This window comes from Eumetopias jubatus, unplaced genomic scaffold, assembly GCF_037043125.1.
Source record: "Eumetopias jubatus isolate StellerSeaLion01/CBP00866 unplaced genomic scaffold, mEumJub1_p1.0 scaffold_3, whole genome shotgun sequence".
Taxonomy (NCBI): domain Eukaryota; kingdom Metazoa; phylum Chordata; class Mammalia; order Carnivora; family Otariidae; genus Eumetopias; species Eumetopias jubatus.
Window position 1 is genome coordinate 141,258,217 of NW_028274809.1, and position 12,701 is coordinate 141,270,917.

A 12,701-nucleotide genomic window follows, 5' to 3' on the forward strand; every position below is an offset into this window, starting at 1 on the left:
GTTACCCCTGACTTCTCTTAGCCTTAGTTTTTTCACCTGTAAAATGGGAATAATAGCACCAACGTCACAGGTTATTGTGCAGATTAATCCAATAACATGTGAAAATGCCTTATTAGTGCTAATACGTTATACAGTAGTTGGTGACAGATCTTCAAACATCCATTTGGACTCTCACAGCTGCAATATGCATCCTGCGGTCCTGTGGCAAGATGGAGCATGCAGCCTGTGTTTTATGAAATGCTGTTAGGATCATCTGAAATTGAAAATCATAGGAAGTTGTCAGTTTTTGTTCAGTTCAAACATTACAGGCCTGCTCTTTGCTGGACACTCTTCTGAAGACAAGAATTACAAGGAAGAGAAGCTGTGATCTTGAAGAATTCTATTCCTGATCTATTCCATTTGGGGTGCACAGACACACAAGTTTGGGGACACAGTGGTGGGTGGCACGACAGCATGGCGTGAGAGTGCTGTGGTTTGGAGGGGAGTGGAGGAGGCGGGCTGCTTATCTTCGCGGGAGGGGGCACTGGGGGTAGACCTCCCCCCATCTGCAAGTCCGACCCGCCTCAGTAGCTTTGTTGTTGCAAGTTGAACAGATTGTTCCTGTGCCCTTTGACTCCCGAATCTGGGGATGGAATAAGTGACAACATTGTAGAATGAGATAAAAACACAGGCTTTGCTGCTTGACTCTTCTCCAAAGCTTGAAGGTCACGGAGAGCTCTATCAAGGGGATGCTATCAATTTAGCACAAAGAGCCCAGGAAGGCTCTTGGTTCTTTTCTCCCACTTCCCAATTTAAACACGCCTGAATCCTCAATAATCAAACCAAATAAATTATGAAATACCCAGTGACAGCTGGTGGGTTTGATGGAGCTGGCCCTGGAAATAGATTTGTAATTCTGTCGTGTTGATGGGAAAGAAGATGTTGATCAGCATGTTCCTCATTTATTATCATGCTAGCAAGGTCTGCTGCCTCGCGATTTCCTATCAGATCTCTTGTTGAGCCTGCAATGGGAGGGAGATGTGGGAATGTGTCATTCATACCTATTGGGAATAAATGTTGTTTTCTCTTCCAAAGGTATTGTTCCAGCACTCTAAGTAATTATTATATGAGAGCTAACAATTGTAGTTCCAGTTTCAGAGGACTGATAATTTATGGGGATCCTATTTGGAGAGACAGAGCATACTTATCAAAAGATAACAATTCCTAGTAGCGTCTTCCAAAGTAGCAAATGAGTGGCTCAGACGAGGAATTCTAAAGACATTTGGAAGAGAGTGGTGTTTGGGGAAGACTCCACTGAAGAGGTGGGCCCAGAGCTGAGCTTTAAAGTGTTGGCAGGAGGCAGTTAGGAAAGGCTTCTGGGGACACAGGCAGGGATGTGCTGATGTGCTTTGGGGACAGAATTTATATCCATGTTGATGAAGTAGTGTGATTAGAGCCATATGATTGTATAATAAGCTTGAATAGAGAATTGAAGTCCAGATTCATTCATTCATTCATTCATTCATTCATCAGCTACTTACTTTTTTTCTTTTTTTTTAATTTAAATTCAATTAGCCTTTGTAGAGTACATCATTAGTTTTTGGTATAATGTTCAATGATTCATTAGTTGCAAATAACACCCAGTGCTCATCACATCATGTGCCCTTCTTAATGCCCATCACCCAGTTATCCCATCCCCCCACCCACCTCCCTTTTTGCAACCCTCAAAACCTAATGATGTACTATATGTTGGCTAATTGAACATAATTTAAAAAACAGGGTAGCTTTCATCAGCTACTTATTAAAAGCATACTATGTGCTGGCCTTGACCCTAAGGTATAGACACTTAATCATGTTGGCATTGAGAAACCAAGGAAGCTTTTGAGTGTTGGAGTAAAGTAAAATCATGTAAAATCATGAAGTAAACTAAAAATCATGATTTGGGAAGGTTCATTTAGCTGCCTTGCATACAAACAGTGGATTAGATTGGGGAGATAGTGAGAGTAGAGAGATGAGCTAGGGAAGAATTGCAGCTGAGGGACTGGATAAGAGTGGTAGCAGAAGGAGTGGATGCAGGAGATATTATTGGAGGAGAAGTGGCTATTCTTCTTTTCCCCTAATACTTAGTAGGATGTGTTGTTTGCTTACATGTCTGTTTCCCCACCAGACTGTGAGCGCCTCAAAGACAAAGACCGCCCCTGATTTACTGTGTCTCCACAGCCCAGGCTCTGTGCCCGGCACACTGTAAGTCTTCCACAAGTGTCTGTTGACCTTCTGATTATTCAGAATGGATTGGATGTGAAAGATGAGGAGAAAGAAGAGTCCAAGGAGGCTCAAGTTCTCAAACCTGGGAACAGGGGAAAGTTACTTGTTATCAACAGGAAAAACTGGTTACAGCGACACTGCTACTTAGACATGTTCTGCTGCTCTTATTGGTCAGGCATTTGTGACACGGAGGTGATAGTGAGACACTAGAACAGACTTAAGTTTCTAGGTTATATTTAAGAAGAGAAACAGGGGCGCCTGGGTGGCTCAGTCGGTTAAGCATCTGTCTTTGGCTCAGGTCATGATCCCAGGGTCCTGGGATCGGGACGCACATGGGGCTCCCTGCTCAGCGGGAAGCCTGCTTCTCCCTCTACCTGCCACCCCCCTGCTTGTGCTCTCTCTCTCTCTTTCTGATAAATAAATAAATAAAATCTTTTAAAAAAAATAAGAGAAACAAAGGGGCAGAGTTCTAAGAGATTATTTCAAAATCTTGGCTAGGCGGGGGACGGGGAGTAAGTATAGTCTGTAAAAGCATAGTCTTTACTCTCACATCTGATTTTATACTTGGGAACAATACAGATTACAGAAAGGGACTTAAAAATCTTATCAACAGGCAAATGAATTTCAAAAGATTAATATACTTTGATAAAAAGTCTAGCCAGATACTTTTCCTAACACCTTTAAAATCATACCTCATAGATCTGGACCATCCTCTTAGAAGATGGCTTGGCAGGCAGGGATAAGAGGAATCTTTTACCCCAGTTTTAGGTTTTTACATACAAAAAACTTGAATAACTTGGTGCCTATTGTGAATAATTCAGTCAAGTAATTCAAACAACGAACTCATATGGAACAGAAAAGTTCAAGTCTCCTTCACAGCCTCCCATATAATTTGGGGCACCTGGGTGGCTCAGTAGGTTAAGCGACCAACTTTTTAAAAAATTTTTTTTTAAGTTTCATTTTATTTGTTTGAGAGAGAGAGAGAGCACAAGAGGGAGTAGGATCAGAGGGAGAAGCAGACTCCCTGCTGAGTGGGGAGCCGGACGTGGGACTCGATCCAGGGACTCCGGGATCATGACCCAAGCCGAGGGCAGTCGTTTAACCAACTGAGCCACCCAGGTCCCCCCAGCGACCAACTCTTGATTTCAGCTCAGGTCATGATCTCAGGGTCTGAGATCAAGTCCTGGTGTTGGCTCAGTGTTGGTTCTGTGCTGGGTGTGGAGCCTGGTTGGGATTCTCTCTCTTCCTCTCCCTCTGTTTCCCCCTTCTCCCGCATGCATTTGCGTGTGTGCGTTCTCTCTCAAAAAAAAAATTAATTTTCATTATAGCTAGCTATGGATAAAAGTCTGGTTTGTTTTTTCTCACATATTTTAACCTGTACACACACACACACACACACACACACACACACACACACAGGGATTTTTTTTTTTTTACACGTAAGCGAGGTCATACTATACATATTTGTTTTGGGATGTCTTTTTTCTTTAACATCTAGGATCTTTGATGTCCATTCATGTAAATCAGCCTTGTGCTTTTAATAGTTGTATAGCATTCCACTGTATTAATAGCAGTTAATATTATTTAGGCATTTGCTGTGAGTCAGCATCTATGCTAAGCATTTAATATTATAATCTCATTTATACTTATGCCGATCCTTAGGGGTGGGTATTTTTATTATCTTCATTTTGGAGATGAGAAAAATATGAGATTGGGTAGATTTCCCAAGACCACGAAGTCAGCAAGTATCAGAGACAGAATTTTATTCCAGGCAACCTGATTTTAAAGTTTTTATTCTATATTGCCCTTTTATGGATCTACCATAATTTATTTAAATAATCACCATTAATGGACTCTTAACGATGTTTTCATTTTTCAATTTGTTCATTCATTCAGTGAGCAAGTATTTTTTGAGTGCCCACTACCTACCACACTTTAGTTAAGACACTAGGGATTCAACAGTGGAAAGCTAAACAAAAATTCCTCCCCTCATGGAACCTGCTGGAGAAAATAGACAAAACAAATATGTAAATATATATAATATAATAAAGAAAAAATATAGCAGTGAGGAGAGATATGAACTGTTGTGGGTAGAGAGCTAGAATTTTAGATAGAATGTTCAGGTTAGGCCTTTTTGAGAAAATAACATTTGAGCAAAGACCTGAAGGAAGAAGGAGCACCAGTCTTGTCAGTATCTGGGGGAAGAACATTCAAGGCAGAGGGAACAGCATGAACAAAGGCTTTGAGAAACAACAAGGAGGCCAATGTGGCCAGAGTGCAGTGAACAAGGGGAATCGTGGTAGAAGACAATGTTAAAGAGGCATAGGTACCAGATTATGTCGTTCTTCCAGGTCTTCTGGTACAGATTTTGGCTTTAACTCTGGGTGAGTTGGAAAGTTAATAAAATTTTGAGCAGAGAAGGGACAGAATTTCACATTTTAATAGCATCAAACTACTGAGTATAGACTGAGGGAGATAAAGGCAGACACAAGAGCTCTTGCCAACATGGCTTGGAGAGTGGTCGAATTCTGGGAACTTTTTCAAAGTAGAACCTATGAGATCAGATGTAGCATGTGAGCATAGAAGAATTAAGGGTGACTCCATTGTTCTTTACCTAAAGCAATGAGATATATTAAATGTGAAAAATCTGTTATAGGTCCACAGGGAGATAGCAAGTAGAGAGTTGCCTATAGAGTTCTGGAATTCATAGAAGCCCAGACTGGATTATAAATTTAGGAGTTGTCAACATAAAAATGATGTTTTAAAGCTAGGTTCCCAAGTAAAATCACCTAGGGAGTAAGCAAAGAGGGTCAAGAATAAAATCCTGGATCATGTGAATCTTACAAAAAGGCTGCAATCAACATTCTTATACGTGTTCTTTGCATATATATGAAGTTATTTCATTCAAGATGTTTCTGTAGAAGGATCAAAGGACATTTTTTTTTCTTTTTAAATTTGGTAGTTGCTCGTAAACTGACCTGTGTATCAATCTGTATTCTCAGTTGGAAGCAACAAAAGTCCAGACCACCTGAAGCAAATAGTTTTCTTATACATTTCCTTCCACTGAGGAAGTGTAGGGGTCAGTACTGACCAGCGGCTTGAGTAGTAGGCTTCAAAAATGAATGAAAACCAAGGGAGCTCTATGGACTGAGCAGCAGGAAAAGGTTCATCAAGATAGTACTGTAGCCACTGTCAACACTGCAGACAGATGTGCTGAATGTGGCTTTGACCATTGCAACATTGGCACTGCAGCTGCCATCCCTGCATGAAATTGAACCTTGCCACCATAAATCAGAAGTCAGCAACAACTCCCCTTGTCAAATCCAGCTTTCCACACATTTTCGTAAGTAAAGTTTTACTGGAACAAGTGCCACCTGTTCATTTACATATTGCTTATGGATTCATTTACATATTGCTTATGGAAACTTGCACATTACAGTGGCAGAGTTAAGTTATGGCAATGGAGAATCAATGGAACACAAAGCCAAAATTACTTACTCTCTAGCCCTGGACAGAAGCTTGCTGACCTGTGCAGTAAGTGAAATTCAACACTCAGTTTGCTAGGGCTGCCATAAGAAGGCACCACAGACTGGGTGGCTTAACCAACAAAATTATTTTCTCACAGTTCTGGAGTTTAGAAGTCCAAGATCAAGGTGTCAACAGGAATTTGTTTTCCTGAGCCCTCTCTCCTTGACTTGTAGATGGCTGCCTTCTCACTATGTAAATCACATGGTCCTTCCTCTGTGCATGTCTGTGTCCTAATTTTCTCAGAAGAACACCGGTTAAATAGAGGGTTGCTGGAGGGGGGGTGCTGGAGGGATGTGGTAATTGGGTGATGGACAATGGGGAGGGCATGTGTTGTAATGAGCACTGGGTATTATATAAGACTGATGAATCACAGACCTGTACCCCTGAAACAAATAATATATTATATGTTAATTAATTGAATTTAAATTAAAAAAAAGAAGAACACCAGTTATATTAGATTATGACCCATTCCAGTGACCTCATTTTAACTTGATTACCTCTTTAAAGACCCTACCCCCAAATATAGGTACATTCTGAGGGAAGCACTTTGTTTCAAAAGCACTTTCTTGGCTGTCCCTTTTTTTCCCTCAAATAAACATTCAAGTAACATATTAAATTCTCTTTGTAATGCTGTCTGGGATTTTTATTGGGATTGCATGGAATTTATAGATTAATTTGGGGAGAATAGATGCCATCATCATATTGAATTGTCTCAGTGAGGAGCATTGGATGTCTCTTAATTTATTCAAGAATTCTTTTATATTCTTTAGTAAAGTTTTATCTTTTTTTAATATGGGTTTATATACTTTTGTAACGTTCATTTCTGAGTATATTATAGAACCAGTTGCTATTATGAATGGGATATTTCCATTACATTTTCTAATTGGTTATTGTTTCTATATGGGAAAACTACTAATTTTTGTAAGTTTATCTTTTATTTGGATAATTTACTGACTTTCATACTTCCAATTAAGTTGTTGATTTTTTTTTTTGGACTTTCTAGTTGAAAATAGTATTAACTGCAAATAAAATGGTTTAATTTCTTTATTACACATACACATACATATATATTACATGTACATAAATATGTACATATGAAGAAGGAGAGATACAGAGTGAAAGAGGGCAAGAACTTATTTCTTTTTCTTGTCTTTTTGCATTGACTTGGGCCATGTAATACTAGTTTTGTCATTGTGAAAATATCTTTTGTCTCCAAACATTGATGTATCTTTCTTCCGTTTCATACTTCAGAGAAATACAGACAGGGAACAACAAATATAAAAAGATGAAATGCCTACATTTGAGTATGTTGCTATCTGCAGTTCTGGCAAACAATAAAAACTGACATAGAAAACCAGGCAACCAGTGCCCCAAATAGATGTGTGATAAGTTAGTATTTATTATGGTCTGGATCAGGACTGTCTAGTAGAAATTGAAAATACTTTCACATAAAATAGTCCATCCTTTACTAGACCACACAAAAATGAATGGATACACTTCAAATGAATTGTTGCTGATTAAGGGAGGAAGGAAAATGGGAATGGGGAATGAATATTCAGAGGAATAAATAAATAAATAATAAATAAATAGAAAAATTTTGAAAGACTGCAAAAAAGAATAGGAGTAGTCTCCAAACAGCCATGCCAACTCTTGTACATGTTTATTTAATATAATCTTTAACAAGCTTGGGATATACTAATGCAAAGCTAAGTTTCCTGAATACCTGTCAATACTGAATTATCAAGAGTCTCTTCCTTAGTAAACTCAAGTGACCAGAGAATTATTGCTTTGTGGTTTTGGTAACTCCTTAGCGGGTGTAGCTAAATTATGAATATCAGAGAGCAATAGAAGAAGGAGTCAAGTTGGTTTACTTTTATAGCAAACCACTCTGGCAGGGGGGCGGGGGGATGTCTTCACTCCAAGATAATGTGGTGACACCTCTTTGCCCATATGTTCTCTCCAATCTCTCCACCAGCCATTTCTTTCTGATACCTGGGAGCGAGGATGTTTCTCTGTTTTGAGAGAGATGATATACTATTGGCAAAATCTTTCCTAGGGAGTCTTCTAGGTAGGGTTTAAGCAAACCATAAGAGACTCTTAACTAGAGGGAACAAACAGCATTGCTGGAGGGGAGGGGGATGAGGGAAGGGGGTAACTGGGTGATGGGCATTAAGGAGGGCACGTGATGTAATGAGCACTGGGTGTTATATGCAACTGATGAATCACTAAATTCTATCCCTGAAATTAGTAATACACTATCTGTTAACTAACTTGAATTTAAATAAAATCTTAAAAAATATTCAAATGGAAGTGGAGGAAAGAGCTCTGTGTTGGGTGGTCGCTATGAGGAAGCCAAGTTTTTTTTTTTTTTTTTTCTTTCCTAGTTGTATTCCTTTAAACAGCCTGCACTGTTTTTAATCATTCCTCATAGTGTTCTAGGCAGGAGTAACTGTCAAATAGCAGAAGATGAACTCAACAGGGTGCAATCATAAAATAACTTTATGTTTCCTCCTGTGGCCCTTTCAAACCAACTCAGTGTGCTTGTTTAAGTCCCATGGATTTTCCAGTAACTCTTAGATTATAAAAAGTCCTCAATCGCTTCAAGTCACAAGAATAAGTCTCAGTTCAGCAATTTAAGGATGCAGCCCAGTTTAATAATAAAACTCTGAACTTCATTTGGAGTTTGAGATTCTCCCCTCCCGCAGCTTGATACGACTACTTTGAGCTGAGAATCTAAGACTAGGAGAGGTTGGCAGTATCAGTTTCTGTCTGTTCTACTGACATGTGCTTTGTCTTCACAGGCACCCTTCACTCTACCCCACTTTGCTGACTCTGCCTCCACCAGGGTTGAAGCCATGGGCAGGAGAAAGAGGTAAGGAAAAGGGAAATTCCTCCTTCATTGAAAAAGATGTTATCTGGCATTGCAGATAATTCCTCTGCAATTTCTACTTTTTTTAAAAAATTTTTTATTGTTATCTTAATCACCCTACATTACATCATTAGTTTTGGATGTAGTGTTCCATGATTCATTGTTTGTGCATAACGCCCAGTGCTCCACGCAGAATGTGCCCTCCATAATACCCATCACCAGGCTAACCCATCCCCCACCCTCCTCCCCTCTAGAACGCTCAGTTTGTTTTTCAGAGTCCATCGTCTCTTATGGTTTGTCTCCCCCTCCGACTTACTCCCCTTCATTCTTCCCTTCCTGCTATTTTCTTCTTTTTCTTTTTTCTTAACATATGTTGACACTATTTGTTTCAGAAGTACAGATCTGTGATTCAACAGTCTTACACAATTCACAGCGCTCACCATAGCACATACCGTCCCCAATGCCTATCACCCAGCCACCCCATCCCTCCCAACCCCCACCACTCCAGCAACCCTCACTTTGTTTCCTGAGATTAAGAATTCCTCATATCAGTGAGGTCATATGATACATGTCTTTCTCTGATTGACTTATTCCACTCAGCATAACACCCTCCAGTTCCATCCACATCGTTGCAAAAGGCAAGATCTCATTCCTTTTGATGGCTGCATAATATTCCATTGTGTATATATACCACCTCTTCTTTATCCATTCATCTGTCGATGGACATCTTGGCTCTTTCCACAGTTTGGCTATTGTGGACATTGCTGCTATAAACATCGGGGTGCACGTACCCCTTCGCATCCCTACATTTGTATCTTTGTGGTAAATACCCAGTAGTGCAATTGCTGGATCGTATGGTAGCTCTATTTTCAACTGTTTGAGGAACCTCCATACTGTTTTCCAGAGTGGTTGCACCAACTTGCATTCCCATCAACAGTGTAGGAGGGTTCCCCTTTCTCCGCATCCCCGCCAACATCTGTCGTTTCCTGACTTGTTAATTTTAGCCATTCTGACTGGTGTGAGGTGGTATCTCATTGAGGTTTTGATTTGGATTTCCGTGATGCCAAGCAATGTTGAGCACTTTTTCAAGTGTCTGTTGGCCATTTGGATGTCTTCTTTGGAAAAATGTCTGTTCATGTCTTCTGCCCATTTCTTGATTGGATTATTTGTTCTTTGGGTGTTGAGTTTGATAAGTTCTTTATATATTTTGGATACTAGCCCTTTATATGATACGTCATTTGCAAATACTTTCTCCCATTCTGTTGGTTGTCTTTTGGTTTTGTAGACTGTTTCTTTTGCTGTGCAAAAGCTTTTTATCTTGATGAAATCCCAATAGTTCATTTTTGCCCTTGCTTCCCTTGCCTTTGGCGATGTTTCTAGGAAGAAGTTGCTGCGGCTGAGGTCAAAGAGGTTGCTACCTGTGTTCTCCTTTAGGATTTTGATGGACTCCTGTCTCACTTTGGGTCTTTCAACCATTTGGAGTCTATTTTTGTGTGTGGTGTAAGGAAATGGGCCAGTTTCATTCTTCTCATGTAGCTGTCCAATTTTCCCAACACCATTTGTTGAAGAGACTGTCTTTTTTCCATTGGACATTCTTTCCTGCTTTGTCAAAGATGAATTGACCATAGAGTTGAGGGTCCATTTCTGGGCTCTCTATTCTGTTCCATTGATCTATGTGTCTGTTTTTGTGCCAGTACCATACTGTCTTGATGATGACAGCTTCGTAATAGAGCTGGAAGTCCGGAATTGTGATGCTGCCAGCTTTGCTTTTCTTTTTCAATATTCCTCTGGCTATTTGGGGTCTCTTCTGGTTCCATACAAATTTTAGGATTATTTGTTCCATTTCTTTGAAAAAAGTGGATGGTATTTTGATGGGGATTGCATTGAATGTGTAGATTGCTCTAGGTAGCACTGACATCTTCACAATGTTTGTTCTTCCAATCCATGAGCATGGAACATTTTTCCATTTCTTTGTGTCTTCTTCAATTTCTTTCATGAGTATTTTATAGTTTTCTGAGTACAGATCCTTTGCCTCTTTGGTTAAATTTATTCCTAGGTATCTTATGGTTTTGGCTGCAATTGTAAATGGGATCGACTCCTTGATTTGTCTCTCTTCTGTCTTGTTGTTGGTGTATAAGAATGCCACTGAGTTCTGTGCATTGATTTTATATCCTGCCACTTTACTGAATTCCTGTATGAGTTCTAGCAGTTTTGGGGTGGAGTCTTTTGGGTTTTCCACATACAGTATCATATCATCTGCAAAGAGTGAGAGTTTGACTTCCTCTTTGCCGATTTGGATGCCTTTGATTTCTTTTTGTTGTCTGATTGCTGTGGCTAGGACTTCTAATACTATGTTGAATAGCAGTGGTGATAGTGGACATCCCTGCCACCTTCCTGACCTTAGGGGAAAAGCTCTCAGCTTTTCCCCATTGAGAATGATATTCGCTGTAGCTTTTTCATAGATGGCTTTTATGATATTGAGGTATGTACCCTCTATCCCTATACTCTGAAGAGTTTTGATCAAGAAAGGATGCTGTACTTTGTCAAATGCTTTTTCTGCATCTATTGAGAGGATCATATGATTCTTGCTCTTTCTTTTGTTAATGTATTGTATCACGTTGATTGATTTGCGGATGTTGAACCAACCTTGCAGCCCAGGGATAAATCCCACTTGGTCATGGTGAATAATCCTTTTAATGTACTGTTGGATTCTGTTGGCTAGTAATTTGGTGCGAATTTTTGCATCCGTGTTCATCAGAGATATTGGTCTGTAATTCTCCTTTTTGATGGGGTCTTTGTCTGGTTTTGGGATCAAGGTAATGGTGGCCTCATAAAATGAATTTGGCAGTTTTCCTTCCATTTCTATTTTTTGGAACAGTTTCAGGAGAATAGGTATTAATTCTTCTTTAAATGTCTGATAGAATTCCCCTGGGAAGCCATCTGGCCCTGGGCTTTTGTTTGTTGGGAGATTTTTTGATGACTGCTTCAATTTCCTTAGTGGTTATAGGTCTGTTCAGGTTTTCTATTTCTTCCTGGTTAAATTTTGGTAGTTGATACATCCCTAGGAATGCACCCATTTCTTCCAGGTTATCTAATTTGCTGGCATAGAGTTGCTCATAATATGTTCTTATCATTGTTTGTATTTCTTTGGTGTTGGTTGTGATCTCTCCTCTTTCATTCATGATTTTGTTGATTTGGGTCGTTTCTCTTTTCTTTTTGATAAGTCTGGCCAGGGGTTTATCAATCTTGTTAATTCTTTCAAAGAACCAGCTCCTAGTTTCATTGATCTGTTCTACTGTTCTTTTGGTTTCTCTTTCATTGATTTCTGCTCTGATCTTTATTATTTCTCTTCTCCTGCTGGGTTTAGGCTTTCTTTGCTGTTCTTTCTCCAGCTCCTTTAGGTGTAGGGTTAGGTTGTGTATTTGAGACCTTTCTTGTTTCTTGAGAAAGGCTTGTATTGCTATGTACTTTCCTCTCAGGACTGCCTTTGCTGTATCCCAAAGATTTTGAACAGTTGTGTTTTCATTTTCATTGGTTTCCATGAATTTTTTAAATTCTGTAATTTCCCAGTTGACCCATTCATTCTTTAGTAGGATGCTCTTTAGCCTCCATGTATTTGAGTTCTTTCCGACTTTCCTCTTGTGATTGAGTTCTAGTTTCAAAGCATTGTGGTCTGAAAATATGCAGGGAATGATCCCCATCTTTTGGTACCAGTTGAGACCTGATTTGTGACCTAGGATGTGATCAATTCTGGAGAATGTTCCATGGGCACTAGAGAAGAGTGTGTATTCCGTTGCTTTGGGATGGAATGTTCTGAATATGTCTGTGAAGTCCATCTGGTCCAGTGTGTCATTTAAAGTCTTTATTTCCTTGTTGATCTTTTGCTTAGGTGATCTTTCCATTTCAGTCGGTGGGGGGGGTTTAAAGTTCCCCACTATTACTGTATTGTTGTCAATGTGTTTCTTTGCTTTTGTTATTAATTGCCTTATATAATTGGCTGCTCCTATGTTAGGGGCATAGATATTTACAATTGTTAGATCTTCTTGTTGGATAGACCCCT

At 39.5% G+C, this 12,701-nt stretch overlaps 1 protein-coding gene across 7 annotated transcripts in view; it reads left to right on the forward strand.

Annotated features, from left to right (window-relative positions):
• The window catches only part of LOC148164759 (uncharacterized), a 110,687-nt gene that overhangs the window by 43,722 nt on the left and 54,264 nt on the right, over positions 1-12,701 (forward strand). For all 7 annotated transcript variants that reach the window (XR_015767906.1, XR_015767905.1, XR_015767908.1 and 4 more), the window contains one exon: positions 8,574-8,644. Coding sequence is in view for 1 of the 7 variants with exons in the window: in XM_088021848.1 (XP_087877974.1) it covers positions 8,574-8,644 (71 nt within the window). In the remaining 6 variants the exon portion in view is untranslated. The remainder of the gene's footprint in view (positions 1-8,573; positions 8,645-12,701) is intronic.